The sequence below is a fragment of the Sparus aurata genome, chromosome 2 (assembly GCF_900880675.1).
Source record: "Sparus aurata chromosome 2, fSpaAur1.1, whole genome shotgun sequence".
Taxonomy (NCBI): Eukaryota; Metazoa; Chordata; class Actinopteri; order Spariformes; family Sparidae; genus Sparus; species Sparus aurata.
Genome location: NC_044188.1, coordinates 9,338,531 through 9,365,391, shown reverse-complemented (window position 1 = coordinate 9,365,391; position 26,861 = coordinate 9,338,531). Strand labels below are relative to the sequence as shown.

The window sequence follows — 26,861 nt, the reverse complement described above, 5'->3', positions numbered from 1 at the left end:
GGTTTAAATCCTTCCTGTAGCTTTTGTTGCATGGAATTGAATTTCATTTGTACCACAAGAACTTCTTTAGACGGTGACTGAAGCTGAAAAGATGTCTGAAATAACGCTGTAAAAACTTTAATTTTGAACCCTTTAATGATGAAACAGAAACGTTCACTCTGGCTCTCCACTGGCTGGATTTTCAACATCGACAAAGACGTTGACTTGATGCCTTTAAGATGTTTTGATCAGAGGATCCAGTCTTTTAAACTAGTATTTCAATAATCACATTCTGGGTTCCGGATAACTAAAGGTATGATTGTTGGTACTGTTTTTACGCGCACTGTGCGTAAAAGCGCTGGTCGCCTTAAAACTTAAACGCAGCCGACGCGTGAATAAACCTTTTCCAACGTCCTCACCCAACAAAAATCACGTCTAACTCGGCAGCTCTGCTTTGTGATTTGGCTGATTGCGTAATTTGATCGCAGCCCCTCCTTGTTTCTATGGTTAAAGCGAGCTGAAGCGGCAGCGGCGGTGGCGGCACCACCCACTCCGCTCCCTCTCCACCACTCCCCTCTCCATTCTGCACACAGACGGACAGAGGCAGCACGTAACACCACAAGGCTGTGCGTGAGGGACAAACGCCGTCGCACTGGAATGAGCTGTGACGGGAATCCCCTCCAAGCCCTCCTCTTCATGCTCGGGACGCTGCAAACGTGAGAGGGAGAACACGCGTCCAGCATCAGCTCTGCACTTGAAAGAGACTTGGAAAATCCAAAAATACAAGAGGCTCGTCTCTCTGTGGACCCCTGTCCTGGAGAACACTCCTAGCACATACCGAGCCTATCTATCCATCACCGGGCTGAGGAGACGCTGACAGGAGCGTGGACAGACAACAAGGGGGAGGGGGGGGAGAAAACTCGAGAATAAGCGCGCGGAGACAGAGGGAGAGCGAGGGGAGGAGAGGATGGACGCCCTAATCCCTGTCCTCAAGAATAACCCAGGCCTGTCTGTGCTGGTGTTCTCCCTTCTTTTCAGGGTGGTCCACCGTTTGCTCCAAAACATACCGGTGCCCAAAGTGGTGAAGCAGAATGACCACTCCTGGAAGTGGAGGAATCTCTCCGTCTCCATGGTGCACTCCCTGCTCACAGGGACATGGGCCCTGACCTGGTGAGTCTCAACCCAACCAAAACATCTGTCCGTCCACACTGGGACACCATTGTCTATTCACAGGGCACATGATGTGTTTGTGTCTGTGTGTGTGTCTGTGTGTCTGTGTGTGTGTGTGTTTGACAGTGACAGTCTGTGGCAGCCAGGAGAAGAAGGGCATGTTCAGACAGGGTGAGGGACGTGGGGAGAGACAATGGCATCTATAAGTGGGGAGGGAAATGCCAGAGTACAGTCTGAGCCACACAGGGCTGCAGTTGCTGCTGTTCAACTTGGAGAGTTTGTTTCAGTCTCATGAAATCTCTCCCAGCCAACAACCAGGGCTCCACGAGCAACAGCCGATCAACTGGAAAAACCTGCTGCAAAACGATTATTATGAAAGCATCAGGAGATCTTTTTGGGGGTGGGGACAGAGACCGAGTGAGTCATCTTCTGACATTAACATGTGGGACCCAGGGTACATTCGCGCTCACTTGAAGGATCGCTGCTTTTTAATGTGCAACAATTTGACTTTGTAATGATTGACAGGAGAGAGGGGAAAAAAAGCAAGTTTTCATGTTCAGAAGCAGTGCCGAGGAAACATGTGAAACAGTAGACGGGTAATTTATTGACAAAAAATCTTGCTTAGTGTGTTTATGAAGGGAGGGGACATGGGGAGAGATTTGCTGTTCAAGGTGTGCCCCTTTAACCAAACAGCAGCAAGGACTGACAAAGAAAAGTGCAAAATCAAAGCCTATTGAAGAGAGAAAAAAACAGTAGCAAACTTTATTGACTTGATTTAGATTTAGATACAGACACAGATGGTGTTAAAGAGGGACTATTTGTGACGGGATATCTTTTGGCCAGGCGCTGTTAAAACGTGAAAACACCTGATATTAATGTCTCTGCTTAGTCAGGCTTCTCTCTCCAGGAGTGAGCGCATGTTTGTCTGAGTGAGCCGAATACAGACCCACCTATCCATGCATAACATGTGTCCCTCTCCAGTGTGGTGGTCTGGCCCGAGACGTTGAACAACATCCACTCCTACCACACCCCACTGTCCTACCTGCTTGTCTGCGTCTCAACAGGTCAGTGAACGTGCCGCGGGGGAAAGGAATGAAACTTCAGGGGGGGAAAACAAGTATAAACAGCTCTCAGGTCGGGTTTAGGTGACAAAATGGAGATGCATGTTGTTGTTGGACAGAAACTCCAGAATAGAGAGGATTTGAGGGCTGCGACAGATTATGAAACAGTCTCAATTTAATACTGATGGCTCTCTGTGACCTACATAAGCAAACAAGACCGTCAGCGAGAAGATTAACTGTTTTCTTTTTAGTCTTTTTCTGAACCGGTCTTCCACCGGGTCCACACAGAGCCTGTGTTTGTGTTTGCCCAGGCAAATGTACAGTGAGTTGTATGTTAGCCAGTTAAAATGGAGCAGGAGGAGAGTTCCTTTAGTTAATTTTATATTTAACATTATATTTCTTGGTTTTAATGGTAGAACATCTCCAAAATGTAGGACAAAATATCAGAGTTCCTTGTAGTAACTTTAAAATGACAGAAAATGGTAAATCGCAATCAGTGTTTCCCCCAAAGTCCAAGATGACGTCTTCAGTTGCCTTGATTTCACTTTACTGTCAGTAGATTAAAGAAACAAGAAGATATTCACATACAAGAAGCTGGAATCAGAGGATTTTGACATTTTTGCTTTAAGAATTACTCAAGCTGACTGTTGCCTAAAGGGACATTTCCTTGGTTGTAGTGTTTTTTCATGTGGGGCCACAACAAAGGATGTTTATTGTCATTTAATCTGCAATACCCAGATTAATTTCTTTGTCTATACAATCTTAGAAAATAATGAAATCAGCCAGTTATACATTCCAACAGCATGAAGCTAGAGCCATGGATTTTGTCTGACCAAAATTTAAAAAAAAGATTTATCATGTTTGACAAAGAAAGGGATCAAATCTTCACATTTAAATATTTGGCCATTTTGCAGCATTAACTGTATTAAGATTGTTGCAGACTTACAGTATTTTCAGTCAGTTGATTCATCTCAGAAAATTGCAAAAGGTGCTTGTCATAACTTCCCACAGCACTGAGGTAGTACCACAGTATGAAAACTTAGAGACTCATCATGTACGACAAAGACAAAATCTTCACTTTTGAGAAGCTAAAACCAGCAAATATTTGGCACTTCTGCTTCGTAATTATTTTTAAAACGATAATCAAAGTAGTTTCATGTGTGTTTTCAGTCAGCTGATAAATCAACTATGTGTTGCAGCTGGAAAAAATGTTAAAAGCCGATTACTCCTGTCCCACGGGCGTATACTTCCACCTTACTGCTTCTCAAAGAAACGACTTAAAGATCCGCCCCTCTCACCTGATCCTCAAAGCAGACCAATGGGCGTCTCCCTCTAAATCACCGTGGAGACCAAAGGTAGTCTACAGAGGACTCGGTGGTCTGGTTGAGCTGTGCTGCCTGTGGTTGGGTCTTCTGTGCGTCTTTGTGTTACCATGAGGACACAAGTCTGTGGAGATCTGCCCTGACAACCATAAACAGCCTTTTAACCTCCACCGAGGCCAACCAGGTCACCGTCTCTAACATATAGAGGCTGGTTGTGTCGGTCTCACAGAGGAACAGAAGGACTCCGAGTCACCGAATACCTCCAGCTCAATCAGGCCCATGCACACAGTCTAATAACCGTGGCGATGCTGTGAGTTGTTCGGCTGGTGTCTTCTAAAAATAATGAGGAATAATTAACTCTGCTGTTTCGTCGGCTCAACAAACACTGGCTCCTAATGTCTCCTGATGGCCCTCTGATTAACGGCAAGTGGCACAGGGGAAATCTTGCATTGTGGTGTCGGATATATTCAACGTCATCGTGTGAAAAGGTGATCTTTAAACACGTGTTGGTTATATAAACAATAAAAGTGATGACACTTGGAGCTAACAGTCTAAACCAATGCAGATTACAGGCAACAACAATACATGTTTGAATGTTTACTTCACAAATAAAGCACTTGTGAAAACACTTTGAAAATCCTCATTTCTGTCTCTTAAAGCTAAAATTCATCAATTTTTTTTAAGATGAATGACTTGTTATTATAGTTTATTTGTGAGGTAAGCTGAGGTGAACCACTAACCCCTCACAGTCACCGCAGATAAAAATCACATTCGTCTGGTTTGTTGAGCCACACCTGTCCTGTCGCCCCGTCGCTTCAGTGAGGTGACTCAGTACTACAAAGTTGTCGGGCGTATTTCACAAGAAAGATGTTTTTGCAAGTGGAACTCACATCAAACTCACAAGAGGAAGAACTCTGATGTCGAAACGTGATGTGAAAAATGTTCATAGATACAAATATTTGAATATCTAGTTTCATACAGCCAAATACGATCCACATGGGCCCGTGGGACACTACTAACATGACATGCAATAAGAAAACCAAGGGAAAGCAAGCCAGTACTGCTGAAATACACTGATAAGTTTTAACACTGTTGGTCAGAATGATAAGAAATAAAATATGGGAAAAAAATCAAATAAAGGATGAAATCAGAGGATCATCTTAAGTACCTCATACAACCGTCAAATATTAGCTTGAAGTGGAAATACTTATTGAACTGTTCTGCAGCTGATTCACCTTCCTGACTCGGTGTCCTCCTCTCTCCCCTCTCAGGATATTTTGTACAAGATGCAGGTGACATCATCCTGACAGGACACGCAAAAGCATCATGGGAATTCTTAATCCATCATGCACTGGTAAGAAAACGTGCCTTTGACCATGCTTCCTTTTTTTAGTATCTTTATCAAGGTGGCGCGCCTGGTTCAGATAACATCAGAGTCAGATGATCAAGAGGAAGTTAACATCAAGGTGAACTTTGTCGCACTTGTGTAAGATGAGACAAAATGTCTGTGTCTTAATGGTCTGTGTTATACGCAAAAGCTTTAAGATGCTTTTTATGTTTTTTGCAGCACCACCAGCAAGACCCAGATCAGTTTCACTAAAGCTTTATCGGTGCTCCCTGTATTTCCAGAAACCCAGTTAGTAAGTCTGTATAATCCACAGTAAAGAAATAGTCCCTGATGACTGTGAAGGGAGAGGTTTCTGGACTATCCAGAGTAACTGGGGCATCTGCTGTCAGTGCCACAAATTAAATTCTTCTCAGCCCACACTGTCAAGACGGGGATTCCGGTCTTTGTACACAAAGTGAGTTAGCTTGATTTAACTGTTGTTGACTTGAGATTTATGTGCAGCTACATAGCAGAAATCTTTAAAGGGACAGAGACACGCGTTTTCTTTCATCTTTTATCTTGGAGTGAATTGTCCCTTTAAGCCCAAACCTGCAAAAGTGAAGGCTTCTTCACAGATGATTCCCCTTTTTCGAGGTATGATGATGATGATGATGATGATGATGATGATGATGATTTTTGAAAGAATTATGGTCTTAGATTGGAACATGCATTTATTTAAAGGGGTATGAAAACATTTTTCCAGTTAAACATGAATTACAGACACAAACTCCTCCACCTCTGCGTCTGTCTCCTCCTCAGGTGATCAGCTGTTTCCTGTACGCCCTCTACACTCACCTGTACGTAGCCGGTGCCGTGATCGCTCTCTTCGTAGAGGTCAACAGTGTCACCCTACACCTGAGGCTGATGCTGAAGCTGGCAGGCGCTCAGACCTCCACCATGTACTACATCAACAAATTCGCCAACCTCTTCACCTACGTCACGTTTCGTCTGAGCACACAGTTCTACCTCACCTGGTACATCGTCCAAAACTACTCCTGGCTGGACAACGGCGGATTCTTTCTCACCTCCATGATAATGATGAACATCATGATCATGATCTATTTCTACCGTCTGCTCCGCGCCGACTTCTTCTCCTGGAGTAAGAGCTACATGAAACAGAACGGGACGTACAACAACAACTCCAAGAAGTTTCTCACTGATTGAGTTAAGAAGGTTTACCGGACTGTCTTTTTGTTTTTTATTCAGGGTGGGAGTTACACATGTTGTCTTTCTCCAGATGATTCCTCATGATGTCAGGTTTTTGTGTCGCACTGCCAAAGAACAAAGCCCCAAAACAACCTTTGGTGGAACAAAATTTTAGACTTGTTCAGGAACTTGCATCTCCAGAGATGTTGGAGGATAATCGGGTTTTCAAGGGGAAAGATATGTGAAACTCTGCTTTAATTGATGCTAAAAATTATACTCTATTTCTCAAAAACTCACCTATTTAAACATATTTACAATTTATATTTAGTACCACATTCTTAAAGGAATAGGTCGGCATTTTGAGAAATACATTCTTGGCACAAGTGAGACATGGGTGGAGTTTGACATTTGGGTAAAGCGAGGCAGATATTTTTTAAACAACGTGAGTGTATATGGTTGCGTATATAGTAGCAGAAAACAAGCGCGCAGAGATTCCCATAAACCCTGACAAGGGCATTACATTTGTGTCTGACCACTTATGGTGTTTGTCTTTCTCATGTGGGTGCACGTGACCATAAAGTGAAATTTTCTCAAAAGTGAGTTTGAGCAAAGCTAAATAACATTGGAAGGCTTTAATTTTCCATATGGCATTTTGAACCATTTAGTAGCTGCATACATGAAATTGCAAAGTTAGTTATGCATACTGACTTGTTGCATAACAAAAAGATAGCTCGCTGATTCGCCGACTGCAAAATAGAGGGAACTCGCCACTAATGTCGCACGTCACGAGCCATGTCACATGAACTCAACGATGAATTTAACACGCGATTAAACATAAATGAATTCAGACTTATAACCTAAATTAATCATTTCTGTTTTATTAGATCACAAAAATACTTTGCTGGACTTTTTTTCAGACTCAACGCAGTGACACACGTCAGCCACTGGGGTGAGTTAGACAAGGAGATTGATTCCGCTCATGTCTGTACATTAAATGTGAAGCTACAGCTAGCAGCTTAGCATAAAGACTGGAAACAGGAGAAACTATATCTTAAAAAAAAAAAACATCAGTAATGTCACAACTAAGATCTTTTTTTTTTTCTCTTCCCTTTTTAATAAGAATTAAACAATCCATATATATATGCTAATCTTTATGTTAAGCTTAGCTAACGGGTAATGACTGCAACCCTATTTTCATATTTAGAGTAGGCTACAGATGTAAGAGTCATTTTAATTTGTTAAACTAACTCTATTTCTCAAAATGTCAAACTGTAATTAACATTTCAGCAACATGTAACCTAAAAAGGAACACTTTGACATTTTGCCATCTGTGCTTTATCATCAACATTTTTTATCTGTAGCTACACTAAATATGAAGCCAGCAGCCGTTTAGCTTAGCTTAGCATAAAGACAAGAAACAGGGGGAAACAGCTAGTCTTGGGGTTAAAAACAAGATATATCAGTGAGTGAGCTCCAGAGGTGCTTTTTGTGTTTGCAAAAAAGCCAGGCTAGCTGTTTCTTTTCGTTTCTTCAGGCTTAAAGCTACGTGCTAGTAGCAGCTACAGGTGTATATCAGGTGTCACAACCAGCGAGAGAAGCTACTGTTTGTTTGTTAAACAACAATGGTGGCCTTTCAAGAGGTTAGCGTAGTTGCTATAGCATCAGGTGTATCAGAGCTGGAGGGTATTTCTGCCCTGAAGGCTTTTCTCAAAGGAAAATATGGTAAGATTATCATTTACCCAAGTAGATCTAGCACTCTTCTACTATTGAGCTCATTGGTTGAAATTAGCTTGTGACAGATGGTTTGTCCAGTCAACTGCCAAGTGTTTTTGAGAGTGCCTGACCTATTCCAAATAGTTTCTGGATGGTTCTGTGTAAGAAACCATCCGGCGCGTCAGGTTAGTATTTTTTGCTAAACTGAGAAAAACGGCTGCTGGATGGAATCAATCTTCTCATCTAATTGATATTCTGAATTCAGCTGATGGCCGAGGCTATGTGCTGGTGTTTCTTGAAAATTAGCAAGGGAAGCAGTGTTTTTCTGTAGTAACAAGCTACCACACTGAACTGTTCAACAATAATAATGTTTGCCTGGTGGGGATCATGTGTGTGTGTGTGTCCATGTGTGCATCTGTCTGCAGCTACTGGACCCATCAGCATAATATCTTTGTTCATATTTGTGAGTGTGTGCTCTAGGACCTCTCGTGTTTGTGCTCATTCACAATTTGTGAGAAACCCATTTTTATTGACTCTGTTTTGTACCGCCTCTGACTGCTGACATCTCATTCCTATTAACCGTCTATGGCCCTCAAGTGATCATCAGCTGCTTCAGTTTCCCTCAGACACACCTGTGTCACCCTTCTTGTATGTGTATGTACAGTACGTCCTCACTTTGTCTCTATGATGCCGTTTGTGGCTGAAGAGACGCTGAGCTGTGACTGAACTGTTAACACAAAGAGTGCGGGATGATTACTGATATTTTTTCTTATGGTTCTCATATGAAATCTGTTGGTATTTAACACAAGCAGGCTGAAGCTGGATCTTCCTGCTGTCTACTTGAGCTCATCAGGAAGTGGGCGCCGTGAGAAACCCTTCACAATAAGAGCAGCACAATCAGTAGTTAGACTTGATGTGAATTAATAGTTGAGTAGCTCCACCATGTGTACCTTATACACTTGTCTGCCAAAATGGCAACACTAGACTAGATCCTGTTTATTGGGAGATCGAATGACGACCCTGAGGTGAAGACGTGACTCCTCTTCCTCCTCTCTCAAGTGTACATTTTGTACATAATGTCCACAATCGTGCATTCCTTTTTGATATATTTCGATTACACGTAGACGCCATTAGTGGGCTTTGAATTCTTCTTCTTCCTAATCGTACGTGCTGACAGTGTCATCTAAAAACGTAATGATCAGTACATTTCATTTTCTATCTCAGCCTAAGCCAAGACAGTCCAGACAGACGTGGGGCAGGTGTGTCCGAGCTGTACTTCAGTGCCTTCACCACAGTGCCTTTTATAGAAAGCGAGAACAAAGCACAGATTGAGATAAAGTATGAATATCAAAGCACAGACATGTAAAAATGATACCTGTATGCTTTTTGTAAAAACTGGACGGAGTTCAGAGAATTTTGAGACAAACGTGCAGTAAATTCATTTCACCATAATAATGTGTCTTGTGCTAAAGTGTTGTTGTTTTTTAGGAGCCCCATATTTGGATGGTTGAGTGATACCAAGAAATAAAAGAGTATTTAAAAATGAAAGGGCTGTTGGTGTATATTTTTTCTTTTTTGGAATTGATGATTTTTTTTGTGTTCTTTCTCGGTTTTAAATTCAAAGTTTGATTTTCTGTTGTCAAAAGTAGAATTACAGCAATGTTAAAATACCCCATTACTAGTAGAATTGCTGCAATCAAAATGCTGCCTGAATAAAAGAGGCAAGAAATATAAACACAATAGGTGTCTGATTTTATCCTGCTGCCCGACATTAAGTTTCAGTTTTGGCTGTTCAAGGTAAGAAGTTTGGGCACTGAGGGGTCATGGGGACGCAGGAAGCAGTCGAGCAGGCTGAGTCACACTTGCGCCACAGCGTGCTGGTCGGCCCTGTGGCACCGGGACGAGCAGAGCTTGGTAGCACTCCATCCACGCGCTACGACAAAGCACTGGGTAAAGACAGACGCCGACTGGTCCAAGACAAGGTGAGAGCTGGGATGGAGGAACTACGTGCTAGCCAGATGGTGGGGATGCGACAGCAAGGCGCATGGACGAGATGGGAACAGGCAGTGGACCGCAAGATCTCCTGGTCCGAGCTTTGGCAAGCTGAGCCGCACCAGATCAAGTTCCTGATTGCGTCCTTCTGTGACGTCTTACCCAGCCCATCCAACCTCTTCTGTTGGAGCAAGGTTGACACACCATCATGTCCTTTGTGTCTCAGAAGAGGGACACTAGAGCACATCCTCAGCTGTTGCCCAAAAGCCCTGGGAGAAGGACGCTATACTTGGCGCCATGACAAAGTGCTTAAGGAAATAGCAGAAACCATCTTCACCAGCATCACCCAGAACAAGCCTCTTCGACCAGCAAGGCAGGCGATTGCTTTCGTCAAAGCAGGGGAAAGGCTGAAGGCCCAGCCAAGGGGGGCAGTGGGACACCTTGGAACCGCACCGGACTGGCAGATGAAGGCCGACCTGGGGAAGCAGCTCAGATTCCCACAGCACATCGTTGAAACCACCCTGAGGCCAGACATAGTTCTGTTCTCAGATTCATTAAAACAGGTGGTCCTACTGGAGCTGACAATTCCCTGGGAGGAGCGTATGGACGAGGCGAACGAGAGGAAGCGCGCCAAGTACACCGACTTAGTGGAGGAGTGCCGCAGACGGGGATGGCGTGCCCGGTGTGTGCCAATAGAGGTGGGCTGTAGAGGCTTTGCAGCACGATCTCTCTGCAAAGCATACAGCCTGCTTGGCATCACAGGTGCACGCCAGAGAAAGGCCATCAGAACCACCACAGAGGCAGCCGAGAAGGCCTCTAGATGGCTGTGGATCAAGAGGGGCGATCCGTGGGTACACGCTACATAGACACAAGTCGGGACTTGGTCAATCCTGGCTGGGTCGCCTGGGTGAGGGTGTATGATGTTGAAAGACCCGAAACACCCAATGACCCCAGGTTCCATCACTGATGATGTGTCTGTAAGTGCATCAATAGATGTATATTCAACTGCTGGGCACTGAGGGGTCATGAGATGATTAACGGGAGAGGAAAGAAAGAAATCAAAGTTTGGTTATTAATTTTTTGACTTTTCTCTTGTCTTTGCTTTGTGACATTTTAGATAATTTCACTGAATCTTCAAAAAAAAAAAAAAAAAACATCTGAAAAGTTTAAAGGAAAAGTTCTCTTTTGAGGAGCCCTCAAAACCCTAAGCCTAACTCATAGAGAGCTGAAGTCACGGCTGGTCCGGTTTTCCCCATGGGACATATTTCAGAAAACTTTGACTGGAGAGAGACAAATAATTTCTTGATTCCTGTTTCGAATTGAGTCACAAATCACACATATGGTATTTGTCAGACCTTTGAGAAAGTCTCAGTTTGTCATAAAACTAAAGAAATATCAGACTGTGAAACGTGTTGTTCATGACACAGGAAACAAACAGGATTTAAAAAAAGATTGTTTACCACACAAAGTTATTCTGAATAAGTTCCCATGAGGTCCACAGGAAGGGGCGTGACTTCAGCTGAAATATGACAAGGTGACAGAATTAAACACTGGTTTATAGGGTCACGTGTCAGGGGGGGAAATCCTCGAAGATTTATTTCAGTGTACCACAAAACAGAAGCTAACATAAGACATAAGACATTAGCCTCATGACCAAGCAAAAACTCCTTTAATATATAGAAGCTTTAACAGGTACATCCAGTCATAGATGTGAGTGTAGGTCTAAGAGCTGAGGTCATGATTACTGGTGTTTTACTCATCTGAGAGGTTAACCAAATATAATGTCGTCCAGTCAAACACCTGTGATATTTAATTTCAACCCAATGTCTCCAAAATCTGAACATAATAAAGTTTGAAAAGGCAGAATTTATGGTTATAGTTTTGTTGTTGTATTGCATTTAAAAGAGCTCACAGATTGTTCGTTAATCTTCAACACTGCAGTGTGTTTCACGAGATTTAAACATCTTAACCTGAAAGGCAGTGGACACAGATTCAATGTGTTTTATAACCAGGTACAGATCAGCCAGCAGAGGCCTGGAGCGCCCTCTACAGGCCGCTTATTGAACTTACAGACAGGAAGCACCAAAAAAAAAAAAAAAGAAAAAAAAAGTTACAGTATTTCCCTGTTTTCCCCCTTTGTTGCACAAATAATGACATATTCACTAGAGACCCATGAAAAGCGTGAATATATGACTCACATCTTGCAGAAATTGTGAAGGAAAAGACAGTTATGGTCATATTTTAATGACATAGTTCTCATTTTTTGTATCTCATTCTCACTTTTACTCTTTACTCCAGCTTTACAAACAATGAAAAATAAGGAAGAAACAAGTTTAATAGAAGTATGAATAAGTACATGTACAAATAAGTTGTTTGCATTTTGAGACAGACAGACAGACAGACAGATAGATAGATAGATAGATAGATAGATAGATAGATAGATAGATAGATAGATAGATAGATAAGATAGACTGGTTGTTTTTTTATTCCCTGTCGTTCCTCTTTTCCTCCAGCAGGGGACCCCGCAGAGAAAATGTGGGAGGACGGACAGACCGAGGAGGGGGAGAAAGAAAAATCCGGAGGTCTGAGTCAGCAGCGGCTCCTCCAGTCTGCTGCTCCCCCCTCAACTTCCGTGGATCGACTCAATGCTCCGATCTCCACAAACCCCACACTATCAGACACCTTCAGCTTCTCAGCCTGGATGGGTTTAAATCACAGCGAGAAGATTGAAGAAGATTTCAGGAGGACAAACCGCGCCGCTGCAGAGGAGAGAGAGAGGAGAGAGAGGAGAGGAGTTGAGGAGCAGCCTGTCGAGGTGAGCCTTCTCCTCTCTCTCAAGTGTTACGCTGCTTTTTAAAACTTCCCTGTGCTCCTGTGTGTTTGTTTCGCCTCCGCCGATATGTGAGGGTTGGTTTTGAATGGGGTTTTTTACAAAGTTGCCTGGTTTAATTTTGATGGCAGACGAGCAGCTTTGATGAACAATAGGATTAAAACAGATCCACAGCGAGCAGATCAGCTCCGAGTACTCTGATTACTCTGATTACAGTCGTCTGCTCGGACCATGGTGGTCATGGAGCTGCACAATGGATATCTCATGTTTGTCTCTCATCACAGTGGTGTTTGTCCTGGCTCTGCGCCTTCACCTAGCAGCTATAATAGCCAGTATCCTGTGAGTGACGGGAGGCTGCGTGTGTGTGTTACAGGTCTGGTTGCTGAGGAAGTGAAGCCAATGAAAAAGATGGCAGAGGAAAAGGGCACGAGCCAGTTTAACCCACATTTATATAGAAACAAATCGTTTGTTTGACTTTTTGAAAAGTAGTTTGTCAGGTTTATTTGTGCTGTTTGCAGTGGCGGTTCTAGACCAGTTTTAATAGGGGGGCCAGGTTGGGGCCGGCTTTTTTGTAAGGGGGCACATACAACCCGGGAAAAAGGATAAGTCCCTCATTCAGAAAAAGTTGTGTCTACAATTTCAGCAGTTTTGAAAGGGTAGTAAACTGCTGAGACACTTTATTTCTGCCTTTCCCTTCAAAACAAAATCATTGCAAGAAATCTGTCATTATGTTATTAATGCAGACTCTCTGTCAGGGGTGCCACAGGGGGGTCCAGACTCAGAGTCACGGGGGCACTGGCCCCTGTTGCCCCCCCCCCCCCCTAGAACCACCCCTGGCTGTTTGGAGAACATTTTTTAAATACATGTGAGTGAACAATCTCTATTTAGTTAAGTGACTGTGTGTTGCCAAAGCACAGTTAAAGTTGTGTCTTATATACTCTTTCTAATCAGTTATGTGCTCTGCACATAATAATTTGATATCAGACACTAGGGACTTGGCTTGGTGACTAGAAGGTCACCGGTTCAAGTCCCACTTGGACCAAAAAAGTATGACGTGGACTAATAGTTGGAGAATGCTAGTTCACATCCTGGGCATTGGGCGCCGTAGCATGTGTGGCAGCCCCTTCACTCATCTCCTCTACACTGCCTGTGTGTGTAATGTGAGTGGAAAAAAGAATTTCCCCTTGCGGGATTACAAATAGTATATATACAAAAATGAAAAAATAAATAATAACATGGTGAAACTTTTGCACACCTTAGAGTCGAAAGGTGTGTAGGAGAAGACCGAAGGCCAGAAAAATCATAAAAAAGACTCCCACACACTACTGACAGCATCGTTTCAGGACTCAAACCTTCATCAGGTTATCTTGGTAACCTGATGAAGGTCTAAGTACCAAAACGTTTAAAATAAACTTTATTGCACGTCGTGAAGTGGACAGTGTGCGGGAGTCTTTCTCCTGATATCAGACACTTGAAAGTTTTTAGTCAAGTTGTATCAAAATCAATACTTGTCAGTGGTTACTTCTCATTTTCCAATCAAGTACAGTGTCTCTTATAATGACTGAACTGTTCCACATACTGCTTATATGATGTTTTGACTTTGACCACCAGATCTAAGTCAGTTAGAGGCCCATCAGACTCTGGTGCTCATGAGGTTTGTGACTTGATGACTCAGGCTTCAGACAACAGCAAAACAAAACATTAACACTATGACAGTAGAAGATAATTGACAATAGAGCCGCAGCTAATTACTATTTTCATCACAGTTTTCCTGGAATTCAAGGTGATGAGTCTTAATTGTCTGTTTTGTTCAAACAACAGTCCAAAACCCAAATATATTCATCCTACTGTCATATTTATTATCAAAGAAGTCAAAGTCTGGTGGCTGTTCGCAAAATATGTGGATTTGTTTAGTTTTATGCTATTGCAAATTTTATATGTTTGGATTTTAGACGGTCAGATGGACAAATTGTCATTATTTGAAGTGATAAATAATATCAGGGTTAGTTGAAGTTCCTTGTCTTGTTCTCCAAAAACTACAGATACACAATTTACAATTCTATATATATCATTACACAAAACAGAGAAAAGCACAGAATCCTCGTATTTTAGAAGAAGTTTGTTTTTGGTAGAGAAATTACTGAAACAATTAATTATCATGATTGTCTGAATGTTGAATTGGATCTCTACATTTATTTCGTTTTTTAATGTTGGATGAAGTTTCATTAAAAGCTCCATTTAACACCTTTTTAGTTTTTTCGAAACAGGACAAAATGAGCACCAGGCCTGAAGATTTAGGCATGATAATTATTTGCAGACAGCTTTCAGGCGTCAGATTGTTAATGTAACGTTTGATGTCCGTCTCTCACCACAGGTCCGTCTGCTGAACATTTACACTGCAGCCTCATGTCTGTGCGAGTTTCAGCCATGAGTGTTCTCCCTCCTGTCCGACGGGACCGCGTCATCGCTCAGCTCCCTCAGGTAAAATCCCACCGTGCTGTTATAGCCTAATAGCTGTCTTATCTATGAACAGCCTCACACGTCCTTCTTTTCGTCTCCTGCAGTATTTCAGGAAAGAGGCGGCTCAGCACACTAAAGAGGATTTCAACAATAAAGTGAAGACGGCCTGCCAGGAGCAGCGGACCGGCACTGTGGGGTGAGAACAGGGAGCCAGACGAGCCTGGAGCCGCTGTTTGTTGTTCTGCTTATTTACTGGTCGCTTCATCGTCTTCTTCTTCTTCTTTTGCTCCCCTCAGCAGATTTAAAATCTCTAAGGTCATTGTTGTGGGTGACCTGGCTGTGGGGAAAACCTGTCTGATTAATAGGTAAGCTCCAACACAGTCGCTTAATGTTTGAACACAGCCTGAGGCGAAGTTACAGAAAGAGCTCAGGGAACATCGACCTCCTGCAACGAAGCAACTGGTTTTTGTTATTCTCGTGATTTGAAAGTGTAGACATGTTAAATCTGCATCTGGATTCAGATTTACATTAAATTCATACAGTAACTGAGCACAGATTCACAAGTTCTGTATTTGACCTTCACGCTAAAACAATAGCACAATAAAACTCATAAAATGGGTTCAATGATTAATAAAAATGTATCTAATGTAACATGATTTTGTACAATATTGAACTCTGCAATAAATGTAACTATCCAACAATAATTAAACTAGATAGAATATGCTCCACCTGTACCAAATGTAACATTGAAATACTGCTCACATCTTAAACTATAAGTATTTATATACCTTTAATAAAACTCTGTTAGATTATATTTTACTTAAGTGAAATCTGGACTTTGACTTGTAGTTCTACTCTCTGGTATTGCTCCATTTTTCGCACCTCCACTAGGAAACCATTGGATACATTTGCTTATGTGTAGATGGGGAAACCGTGTTTTTTTTGGCTTCTCTCTTTTGTTTGGCAGGCTTCTGATTGGCCAACGTTGCCTTATGTTAAAGGTTATATCACCACCTGTTGTTTTTGACGGGCTGCATTTGCGTTTTCACACCCTTGTATACGTGTGGACAAGGCCTGAAAATCTTAAGTTATTTTACAATCCTTTTAGCTTTTATTTATTCAGCGAGGGTTCACTGAGCAGTGCGCTTTTTTAAAGAGCACCTGGATCACGTTCACACCTGGGAGCTGCTCAGTACAACAACAGTGTGTCTGTCCAAGAGTCGTTCTGCCTCCCTGAGACACTGAACGGCGTCCACTCACAAGTGTTCTTCTCTAACATTTAGGCCACCACAGCTTTAACTATATTAAAAGGCAAGTTCATCCAAATAAGTTTCAGTTTCAGTTGCAGTTATCCTGGTTTAAACATATCCATCTCATCATGTCTAAAACATTCAAAAGGCAGTTTATTTCTCCACCAGTTACTGTTACTCTGAATAAAGCATTTACCAAGAAATAATTCCTAAAATACTGCATATTTGTCTGTAATTTGGGTGAACCAACCCCCAAAATTGCTAGCTTCTAAGAAATCTCACACAAATTATCTCAAAAATAAAGTCTCTTTCATTTAGATGATTACTGACGAGCAGTTGTAACCCTGGCTACAGTGATATACATCGTGCTCGTCTATTTCCTATATTTTCTGAAGAAACTTTCATGTTTTCAGATTTTGCAAAGATGCTTTTGACAAGAACTACAAGGCAACGATCGGTGTGGATTTCGAGATGGAGCGGTTCGAGGTGCTGGGGGTTCCCTTCAGCCTGCAGCTGTAAGTCTTGATCATTATACGTGAAACGAAGGCGGTGAACTGAGTCGGTCTGATGTGACGGCGCTCATCAACAGTCTCTCTGTGCTACAGGTGGGACACTGCGGGACAAGAGAGGTTCAAGTGCATCGCTTCTACGTACTACAGAGGAGCCCAGGGTGACAGAACTGTGTGTTGTTCTTAAGTTCCTCTTTCTGTCAAGTGAGTATAGTTTAAGTTAAATATGTTCTCTTCTTCCTAGTTGTGATCATCGCGTTTGATGTAACAGATGTTGCCTCTTTGGGCCACGTGCGGTAAGCTTACTTTTCATTAACGTTGCGTTTTCCAGTTTCTGTCCCGGCTGGCAGACTTATTAGAGTCGTCTCTTTGCGTCTGCAGGCAGTGGCTGGAGGACGCCTTGAAGGAGAACGACCCCACCGCCGTTCAGCTGTTCCTCGTCGGCACAAAGAAAGACCTGAGCGTACGTCTTCAAGCTGTTTTAAAGAGGACACGCCTGTGAACATTTCTGTGTCTTTTTTACTGGAGTCAAATGTCAGCTGCTTGGTTCGGTGCCAGCAGCACAAAGCGTTCATGCGCTGGGTCAGACCTCAGGAATGTAGTTTCCCCGTCCTCCTCTAGACTCCCGTAGACCTCTGAGAGCGACTGAAATGATGGACATGCGGACATTTCTAAGGTGTTAGTAACTGTATTGAATCAGTGATGGAAGTCAGAAGCAGATTTGTTTGCTGGTGTTGCCAGGATACTTTTGTTATATCAGGAAGTGTGTCTTTTTTCTTGAATAATTGGAAATATTTCTCTTCTTTAGCTTCCATGAGTGTTTTGTTGTACTTGGTTAACAAGTCTTTTTGGACTTTTCTCATTCTAAATTCCAACAAACAACAATTTAAAAGGATACTTTTCCAAAAATACAAAAGGATCATTTCCCAGAGCCCGAGGTGACATCATCATATGTCTTGTTTACCGACATCCAGAACCCAAAGATATTCAATTTATGGGGTTATTAAAGGAGCCTTCTGTAGCTTTTGGGGAGAAATTATAATCTGGAGAAAAAGATCTTCATAGACTGATGTATTTATGCCTAAACAAACTCTCTTTGTTTTCATTGACTGAATAAACAAACTTACCTTAATGGACAACACAATTTCATACTGTTTAACTTTGTTTATATGTGGCGGACCCTGCCACCCGCACTGTTCTGGGACCTTATTTTCCTCTGAGAACAGTTTGTGTATTCAGTAATGGAAAACATTATTGGTATATTATGAATATTAAGATACAATGTGACACTTATAATCAGTTCACTGTGTGTAGAGATGCCTTTTGTGTTTAACTGGATAACATTATAAGTATGTCTGACTTGTCTCCTCTGGTCTCTCTGGCAGTCTCCTGCTCAGTATTCTCAGATCGAGCAAGACGCCATCAAAATAGCACAAGAGATCAGTGCAGAGTATTGGGCCGTGTCCTCGCTGACAGGTGAGTGTTGGGAGTTAAATACAGGAAAATGGCCACTCATCCCGACAGTGACACGAGGGCTGTTTGAAATGTATGAGTTTGAAGGTGGTGGGGGCAGAAAAGGAGAGGGCTTGTATCATATTTGGTGTTTTTTTTCTAATTCAAGCGGAGGATCAAAAGCTACGTCCAACATCTGCTGTCAGTAAATTTTTCATTCTCACTCAGTCCCTCACTGATCTTTGTGTCTTCCCTGCCGTAGGAGAAAACGTGAAAGAGTTTTTCTTCCGAGTTGCGTCGTTGGCATTCGAGACCAACGTTCTTGCCGAGCTGGAGAAAAGTGGATCGAGGCAGATCGGTGACGTCGTCAGTGAGTATCTGAACAAACCTCTCTGTAATCATACAATTTAAAAGATCTCATTGGTCACATTGTTTAACACCCGATTGATCTTCTTTGTTTCAGGAATTAACAGCACTTCAAACAATCTGTACACTTCGTCGAAGAAGAAGCAGCCCAGCTGCTGTCAGTGAGGACGGAGGCAGGAGCTTAAAGTGGGGGAAAAGACTGAGGCTGCTCTCCGGCTCGTGGGAGGGATTCTCTGTGGTCGGAGCCGGAGGAGGGACGCTGGAGTTTGACTTCCTGAAATGCTTGATTTCAGTTTTTCCTGGCCTAGCAAGAGTTTTTCTCTGTGGGATGTGGATACTTGTGGTTGAAGCTCGTCTGGAGGTGCAGGGTGAGACAGCAGTTACACATAGAAATGACTCCTCTGGTACTGCAGAGATGCCAAAGTATGACTGAGGATGTCTTTAACATGATGCGTGTGTGTGCGTGTATGGATGCTTAACTTTACTTAGTGGCTCGAGTCAAATATTCCATCTTGCTGCTGTAGTTCTGATTCTTCTTCACGATAATACTTAATTAATAAAATCTGCTGTTTTTAATATCGTAGGTCAAAGGTTTTGCACACTTTTTATGAGAAGACGTTTTATGCAGTTAGTCATAAAGGAGAGATCTGAGGGAAGTGAAAGGTGAATGTTTTCTAATCTTTTAATCATCTCATGACTCCTGGGATTTGTCTTGTGACCCTCGTGTGGGGCCCCGACCTTCAGTTTGGGAACCCTTGTTGTATCTTCAGTATTTGCTTCATGGCTACCCTGTGACTGAATTTGTCTCATCATTCTTATATCATCAGTGGAAAATGTGTATGAATATTTTATCCTTTATTTTCTTCAAAATGTACCATGATATGTGTTACACGCAATACAAATAATAATAATAAAGAGAAAACAGCGTTTTTGAAAATAACAAGCATATAATTATTTTAAATTAGTTTTTCATGAATAAAACTCCAAAATACAAAATGTCTATGCAGATAAAACTATTTGTTGACTATCTCAGCTTTAGAAAATATTACTATTTCTCTCTTTTTTTTTTTAATTTCCCGAAGTTGCAAAAAAATATTTTTGTGTCTTTTCCTTCTTCTTCTTCAGTTGTTGAAGTCGTTGAAGGATTCCAGATACTTCTTGTCGATCTGGCTCTGCAGCTGTTTGGGGATGCAGTGAGAGAATTTGTAATTTTCTTTAATCCACTTTCCTCCTTCGGTGTTCTCGATGGCCACAGCTGCGACGCCTGCAGGAAAACAGAGTAACGTTCACATTGACATGTCGAGCACCATTGAATTATGGGGCTCTAACCATGTTGACTGACCCACAACAGTGGCTCCCAGACTCTCCACCAGCTGGATGGCAGCCTTCATGGTGCCTCCAGTCTCTATCCATTGGTCCACTAACAGCACCCTCGTACCTGCAGGAGGGAAACATGTCGTCATGTCAGGTCACATTTGAAAATCTCTACATGTTCACACCAAATCATTTAATCTTTTCTAATTATTATTTGTGTTGTTTCATGTTTATTTTGCACGAGACGCAATGTAACAAACTTTTCCTTTATCAAATTCCGCCAGATCTTTTTGACAAAGAATGCAAAATACAAAATACACAAATAATACATTGACCAAATGATACAAAAATACAGATTTACATATGTAAATAAAAAAGAATTCAATAAATAATCAAATTTAAATCTAACATTAAAATCTCTCTGAGAGAACATCAAAAACTGAGACCCTGTCATTAAAAATGATATATATATAATATAATAATGAATAAAAAGTAAATAATAAATAAAATGTGTTGACTAAGATACTCAAACTAATAAAAATAGAATCTAACTCTTGATAATACAGGTTTCTACAGGTATCAAACCTACATTTAATGCTTTGAAATAATTTTTAACCATGTTTCAAACACATTTTTCTTTTTTTTTATAGAAAGATTCGATAATTGAAATTAGATAAAATGTTTGGGATGATTGAGACCTCACAAACACATTTAAGAATGACTTTAAAGGCCTGATATTTGTATTTCCTGTAGACACCATGTTACATGTGACATGATGCTTCTCCAAATCTTAAAAAAAAACATCTACTGGATCTTTACTCCACACATTAACACCAGAGGTCGCTCTGCTGCAGGGAATAAAGGGACAGACAGCGAGGAAACCTGTGTTTGAATCCTCAGCTGCATGTACTGTTCAGGGTTGATTAGGGAGCTGCGACAGTTGTTTAATCAATTAGTTGATTGACAGAAGCAGCAAATAATCAGTTAAACATTTTATTCATTTGTTCGAGTTCCCCATGAGGTTCCGATGTGCACAGGAAGCACATGAAGCCAGCCAATTAAGGGAAAGTTGGATCTGAGTGCTATTTTTGCATCATCACAACACAAAACAAACAGGCGTCTGCATGTTGCCTGTGGCTCAACGTTAAGTCTGAGTTTTTGCCGTTTCCAGCGAAAAATGTTCGGGCACCGCAGATCTAAGTCATCACTGACTGAACCTGAGTTTTTCTTTTTGCAGGGAGACGACAGGAGGAACCCTCACGTGTCTTCACAGGAGAAATAACTGACTGTGTTAAAGGGTTAAAAATAAAAAAAGAAGATTAACCTGGTCGCAGCACATCCAGTCTTACTTCCATAGTCTTTTCTCTGCCCGTGTAGTCGCTGTAGTTTTGAGTTTGGGTTGCGACACACAGGTGTCCTGCTTTACGGACAGCCAGGAAACCTTTTCCCAGGGTGGTGGCAACGGATGCGCCTGAAACAAAACGTCAAACAATCTATCCACACTGACAAAATCTCACAGTCATCGTCACCAGTGTCATGAATGTGTCATGATGAATGGATTTAAGCATAGTGTCATACCAAGAGCCACAAGGCAGAGTTTAGATGAGCCAAAATATCTAAATTTAGTATGTTATGCAGAGGGGTTAGGTTTCCTGAACAGTGCTCTGGTAGGACCTGCCTCCGAAAATAACATTAGTGAGAGAATCACCCAGAGTGATTGGTCTAAACCTACGATTTGTGTTGAAAATAAACTGGTTTGTTTTCTCACCAAGAATGAATCCCATTGCATCTATCCCGGCAACCAGGTCAATGGTGTCGTCGTGGAATGGACTGAGAAGGTCTTGGACACAGTCCGCAAGAGCCTGGAGCAAGAGCAAAGCCGGGTGCATGCACCACATGTGTCAAAGTCTGCATACAAAACACACACAGCTTGTATTTTTCTGCTATGAATGAGTTGGATGCTGTGTTCAGTGAGAGTGCACACAGTAGAGACAGCATTGACAGCTCAACAACGTGTTAAGTAACCAGAACCCTTTTTTTCACAGCATACCTGAGAGTTGCAGTAGAGTCTGGACGGGTCCAGCCAGGCAAACGCTGGACCTTTTATGTTTGGCGCCATCAGAGACAGATACCATCCTTTATGTCTGTCTGCAGGACCGGTGAACACGTCCATTTGCCAGGCAAAACTTGCGCTTTAAGAGGGAGAAACTTGGGTGAATGTGGTGGACTGCAAATGAGAGAGAGAGAGAGAGAGCGAGAGAGAGAGTCGCACATATCAAGTTCTGGAGGGGCGGGAAGTTGTTGCTTATTTTATCTGCAGTTGTTGTGGGATTTCCAACTCAAAACCAAGACGACTAATGATTCCACGACCAGTCACATACACACTCTGATCAAGTTCTTCATGACTCAAAGCTTAGATTATGCATTTTTTGAAAAGGAGTTAAGTCCGACGATGTTTTCATCTTTGCTCACTGCTGTTTTTATCATCCAGAGCCTTCTGGTTCAAATCCTGCACACTTCACATCACTGCCCACTGTCGTCCAAGTCAAGCACAACCAAGAGTCTTAATTCCTTGAATGCATTTTCTTGCATTCCAGGAACTCATTACTTCCCACTCATGTTAGACGGCATAAGAATGTACCGTGAACTTGCAGAGTTTTAAAGGAAATGTTCACCCAAAAAAGAAACATTTTGTCATTTTATCTACCAGCAGATGGTGCTTTAGCTGAGTGCAGGAAAGGTTTCAGCTTAATTTGGGATTTAGGGGCATTTGGAGACTGATAACACCAGACGAGTTGTATGGAGCCATTTTACAATATATATTTTTTATCTGCTTCCGCTGTTTAGGAGAGTCCTGCAGCACTGTTTTTCCGTGAAGCTCCAGAAATGTTTTGCGGATGATGAAACTGGTAAATGGCATTGTAAAATATTTGTGGTTTGCAGTAAGTGGGTAAAAGCAGAGCAGCAGAGTGGTCCTTTGAACAGCGCAGCGTTCATCATCAACGTTAAATATTGTCATCAAAGAAATTGCATGATTTCACTTTTGCTGCTACTATGAATCGACGAGATAAATATTCTTGTGATTTGTGTAGAAAATACTGCACATGTGACATTCTTTATATCACCTGTCCCTGAATGCCACTTCTGACACAAAACCTTGGATATGGACACGAGTAAGGACTTATATCTGGTTACGGTTGTTCTCTTGTTTCTTATATTACCACCCCTATTCTTGGCTTGGAGCCACAGGAGGTAATTGAATTAAAAGAGTGGTGATATATGACCTCCAGTGTGTGTGTGTGTGTGTGTGTGTGTAAATTTAGGTTGTGTGCATGTATAAAAGCAAACTACATAAAGGTTTTTTTTTTTTATTATTGGTGAAATTAAGTGAAAGACAAGGTGACATGGGGGACAAGTACATCACACCACGAGGGTCAACAAATACAGATAGTGGACATACGGTACAGATAACAACAAAAAAAACAACATACAGTTATTATGATATGTATAGAGGTATTAAAGGTGTGTGTGTGTGTGTGTGTGTGCGTGTCTGTGTGTGAGTGAGTGTGCATGCGTGCTAGTGGCTGAGAGGCAGATAGTATGGTGTTATAAACGTATGTAGGTAGAGATTGATGATACAATAAAAATAAGTAAGTAAAATAAAGTAAAAATAAGAAAAGAGAAGGAGGAGGAAAGTAAAACTGAAGGAACAAAAAAAAAAAAGATAAATAAGTTAAATAAGTAGTATTTGTATGCAACATGATATGAGATATATTGACGTAGTACAGTGTTATATAATATAACCTTATATAATGTATTTAGATAATTGAGATAAGACAGTATATTGTAATATGAGATATTATAAGAAGAAATGCAGTATGTTATAACCTAATATAGTCTGAAGAGATAGTGTACACAAAGGTTTTTTGCGCCCTCAGCCAGAGCATGTCATGTTGATATTATAGGCGTCCACCTGCAAGTGTTTAAATAAAGAATCCACTACTCTCTCCTGTGTTCAGCCCTCTGTTTTTTCAGAAATTAACCACGACAATTTGACAAAAAGCTTGCTGGTAGTTATTTAATGCAGATAATGTAATTTCTGCTGCTCTCGAGGAGAGAGTCACTGTTGCAGAGCCTGACCTTCTGGAGGACTAAACACTGGAGACATGTGACCACATGAGGAGAGATCAGAGATGACCTTTTACCTTTCAGATTTAAGGGCTTTATCTTTCTGTTTATGCACCTGACTGCAGCAGCGATCCGCAGAGGTGACCTCCATTGTCGGGTGTTTATGGTCTGTAACGTTGACTGCTGACTGAAGCTGGATGAGAAATGTACTTTACCTCATGACCATAACGACATAGAGAGGACAGAGGGTCTCTGGTGAGTGCTGAGTTTTGTGAGAGTTGACCTGAATTCACACACAAAGTTTAAAGTTTTATTCACATGATGAAAAGTTACACAAAATTACGCATTGCTCTGAGTTTAAACATCGCTGGAAACATTTGGGATAATGTCAGTACACAACTCAACTAATCACATGAAGTCCATTTGGATTTTGCTCAACAAGCTCTCAGGTGATGAAACGTAGATCTTCAAGGTGCAGACTGAGTATCAACACTGGACCGGAGAAGCTGCGGCTGGTGGTCCTCTGAAAATTCCTCAGGTTGTTTTTCTAAAAGCTGCTCTGAGCGGTGGTCTTTAAGCTTTTGCCTTCAGGTGTTTAAAATCAGCAGAGGATCGGTGTCTAAATAAGCTCAGGTTGCGATTCTTGTTCACCGCTGGAGCGATAAAATCCGTCATCTGGCTGTATTCACAGTGTATTTCCCAGTTCTCAGTCTGGAGAGGTCATTTCAGTTATTAAATAAACTGAGCTGAAATTTCAGCCCAGTTTTATGCAACCGAGTTCAAGCTGAGCGTTCAACCTTCCTCCCTACAGTAACTGCACTTTCCCACGCTCTTGTCTTGAACCACATGGACTTATGATGTCTGACACATGAATGCTCGGATGCATGCAGATGTATCACCAGAGCTGGGAAGTAAGACCTGTATTTAAGAACCATTTGAAGTACTTGTACTTCACTTGAGCATTTACACTTTTGGCTACTTTTACTTGGTACTTTCACACTTATTTGACAACTTTAATCACACAGAAAAGTGTGACATAGTGTTAAAGGGGCTCTGTCGAAATTCTGTGTTGTGCTTGAGGGCGGTTAGTTTACTCCATTTTTAAACTTACATTAGTGGAGCGGCGAGAGGCCCTCGAGAGCGTCACATCCTTTGGACTGTCGCAGAAAAATCCAAATCCAAAGTCCAAATTGTCTACGGGCCTGTAGGTGACCGAGAGAGACAGGGAAGGTCTAATTTTTCACATCATGTAACAATCCGCTTACATTTGACCAATTGAAAGGTGATGATTACATGTAGATTGGTACAAATTGTTACATTGAGCCGCTTAAGTCTTACAGAAACAAGCAAGTTCGGGTTGTTAAAATGAGCTCTGCCGTGAATCCGCCTTACTTTGGTTCCTGTGCAGCCGACCTGAACTGTTCCCAGGTGACCTTGTGGCCAGCGGCAGACAGATCACTAACTGGTGTTCTATTTCCATCAAACACTAAATGATTGAATTAACTGACTTTTTTGTTGCCGTTACTTGCAACTCTGAGTGAAACAGAAGTGATGGAGTTCTCTTTGCAAAAGCGGTGCAAACAACTCGGAAAACGTGAGAGGGAAAAGATGTCGGTCGCCACTTAACGTACAAGTTTCATTACAAAGTGTTTTACAGAGTGACAGTAAGAAAAATGATTTGATGCTTCTTCCACTGCTGCAAATCACTGTTGAGTTGTATCTGTTGATCACTATAACTAAACCCCCTTTTCCTCCATAATGTTGATGTGGTGCCACATATCTCAGCATAATGCAGCCAAAACTATCTGAAAATATATATCTATCATCTTTTTAAATGATTTCAGTTTTAACACTCAGGCTGGGTCTGATAGAGGAATACATTTTACTCATGCATGTTCAATATATCTACTTCTACCACTCTGAATAGAATTTAACCGAATGTTATATTGATGTTTGCAGGAATCATTCTGCATCTGTGAACTCTGTCACTCGGACACTGACTCGTCAGCTCCTCCGGGGGTCACTGTTCTGCAGCTGACCTGTCTGCGGATGGATTCTTACCTACTGGGAATCTAAAAAGTATACATATTTCATCAAGTGTCACCTCTCTGTGAGCTGACTCCATCTCTTTCCTGGTGAACAGCGGGATGATTAGCTTCAATTTGCTCCAAATCCCTCCTGCAGTGAGTGACCACTTTGATTCATGAGAAACTTCTTTTTTCTTTTTTTCTTTTTCTCTCCCACCCTCAAGATTTGGTCGAATGTTGCCTCTGGTGATTTTACATCATTTCTCTCCGCCTTCCAACAATCCGATTTCAGTGCCTTGAGTAGGCTGGATCCCCGCCTCTAGAGCTCCCTGTAAGACCAGCCATGTGACAAAACATGGGCTGATTAGAAACCCAACCTGACAAGAGGTTTTTCTTTTCTTTGGGAATGCTCACTTGCTCACAGACGCAGAGGCTTTGCGGTGCTTAGGGCGAGTCCATATAGGCCAGAAAGTTACTGATCAGACACAGATTCACAAAAGGCTTCCTGTTTGAGTCGATGATATGAAGTGCAGCAACACTGCAGCTGCAGATACATTAATGATTGAATGAATTCATGTTTTTATGTGTGTGTTGTGCACATATGTCCAGTGTTCATGATTTTACAGGACTGGATTGCATTTCATACAAATTCCACCAATAAAGAAGCAAAATTTAGGCCAAAAAATGTTCACAATCAAATTTCCAGACGTTGCAAAAAACTCCTATCACTGGAAAAAAATGCAATATAAAAGTGG

General features: G+C 41.8%; 3 protein-coding genes across 4 annotated transcripts; 2 read left to right on the top strand and 1 right to left on the bottom strand.

Moving 5' to 3' along the window:
• Positions 1–506: 506 nt before the first annotated feature.
• On the top strand, positions 507–9,326 carry tlcd1 (TLC domain containing 1). The gene is made up of 4 exons (XM_030399056.1): positions 507–1,149; positions 2,131–2,213; positions 4,804–4,886; positions 5,679–9,326. Exons 1-4 carry the CDS (start codon positions 947–949, stop codon positions 6,081–6,083), a joined length of 774 nt encoding a protein of 257 aa, XP_030254916.1. The 5' UTR covers positions 507–946; the 3' UTR covers positions 6,084–9,326.
• A 2,976-nt stretch (positions 9,327–12,302) lies between these two features.
• rab34a (RAB34, member RAS oncogene family a) lies at positions 12,303–19,227 on the top strand. 2 transcript variants are annotated; one of them, XM_030406984.1, is made up of 11 exons: positions 12,303–12,585; positions 14,975–15,081; positions 15,165–15,256; positions 15,357–15,425; positions 16,724–16,825; positions 16,916–16,980; positions 17,064–17,115; positions 17,201–17,282; positions 18,205–18,295; positions 18,534–18,641; positions 18,735–19,227. In XM_030406984.1, the coding sequence occupies exons 2-11, from the start codon at positions 15,007–15,009 to the stop codon at positions 18,800–18,802; spliced, it is 804 nt and encodes a 267-aa protein (XP_030262844.1). In that variant the 5' UTR covers positions 12,303–12,585; positions 14,975–15,006; the 3' UTR covers positions 18,803–19,227. The 2 variants fall into 2 exon arrangements, with proteins under 2 accessions (XP_030262844.1, XP_030262851.1); XM_030406991.1 differs by having other exon boundaries at positions 12,304–12,585; positions 15,360–15,425.
• Positions 19,228–19,473: 246 nt separating this feature from the next.
• LOC115575132 (adenine phosphoribosyltransferase) lies at positions 19,474–22,251 on the bottom strand. Its single transcript, XM_030406998.1, has 5 exons — positions 22,002–22,251; positions 21,720–21,813; positions 21,276–21,422; positions 19,980–20,075; positions 19,474–19,901 (listed from the first exon to the last, which is right to left on the bottom strand). Exons 1-5 carry the CDS (start codon positions 22,122–22,124, stop codon positions 19,759–19,761), a joined length of 603 nt encoding a protein of 200 aa, XP_030262858.1. The 5' UTR covers positions 22,125–22,251; the 3' UTR covers positions 19,474–19,758.
• Between the last annotated feature and the right edge of the window lie 4,610 nt (positions 22,252–26,861).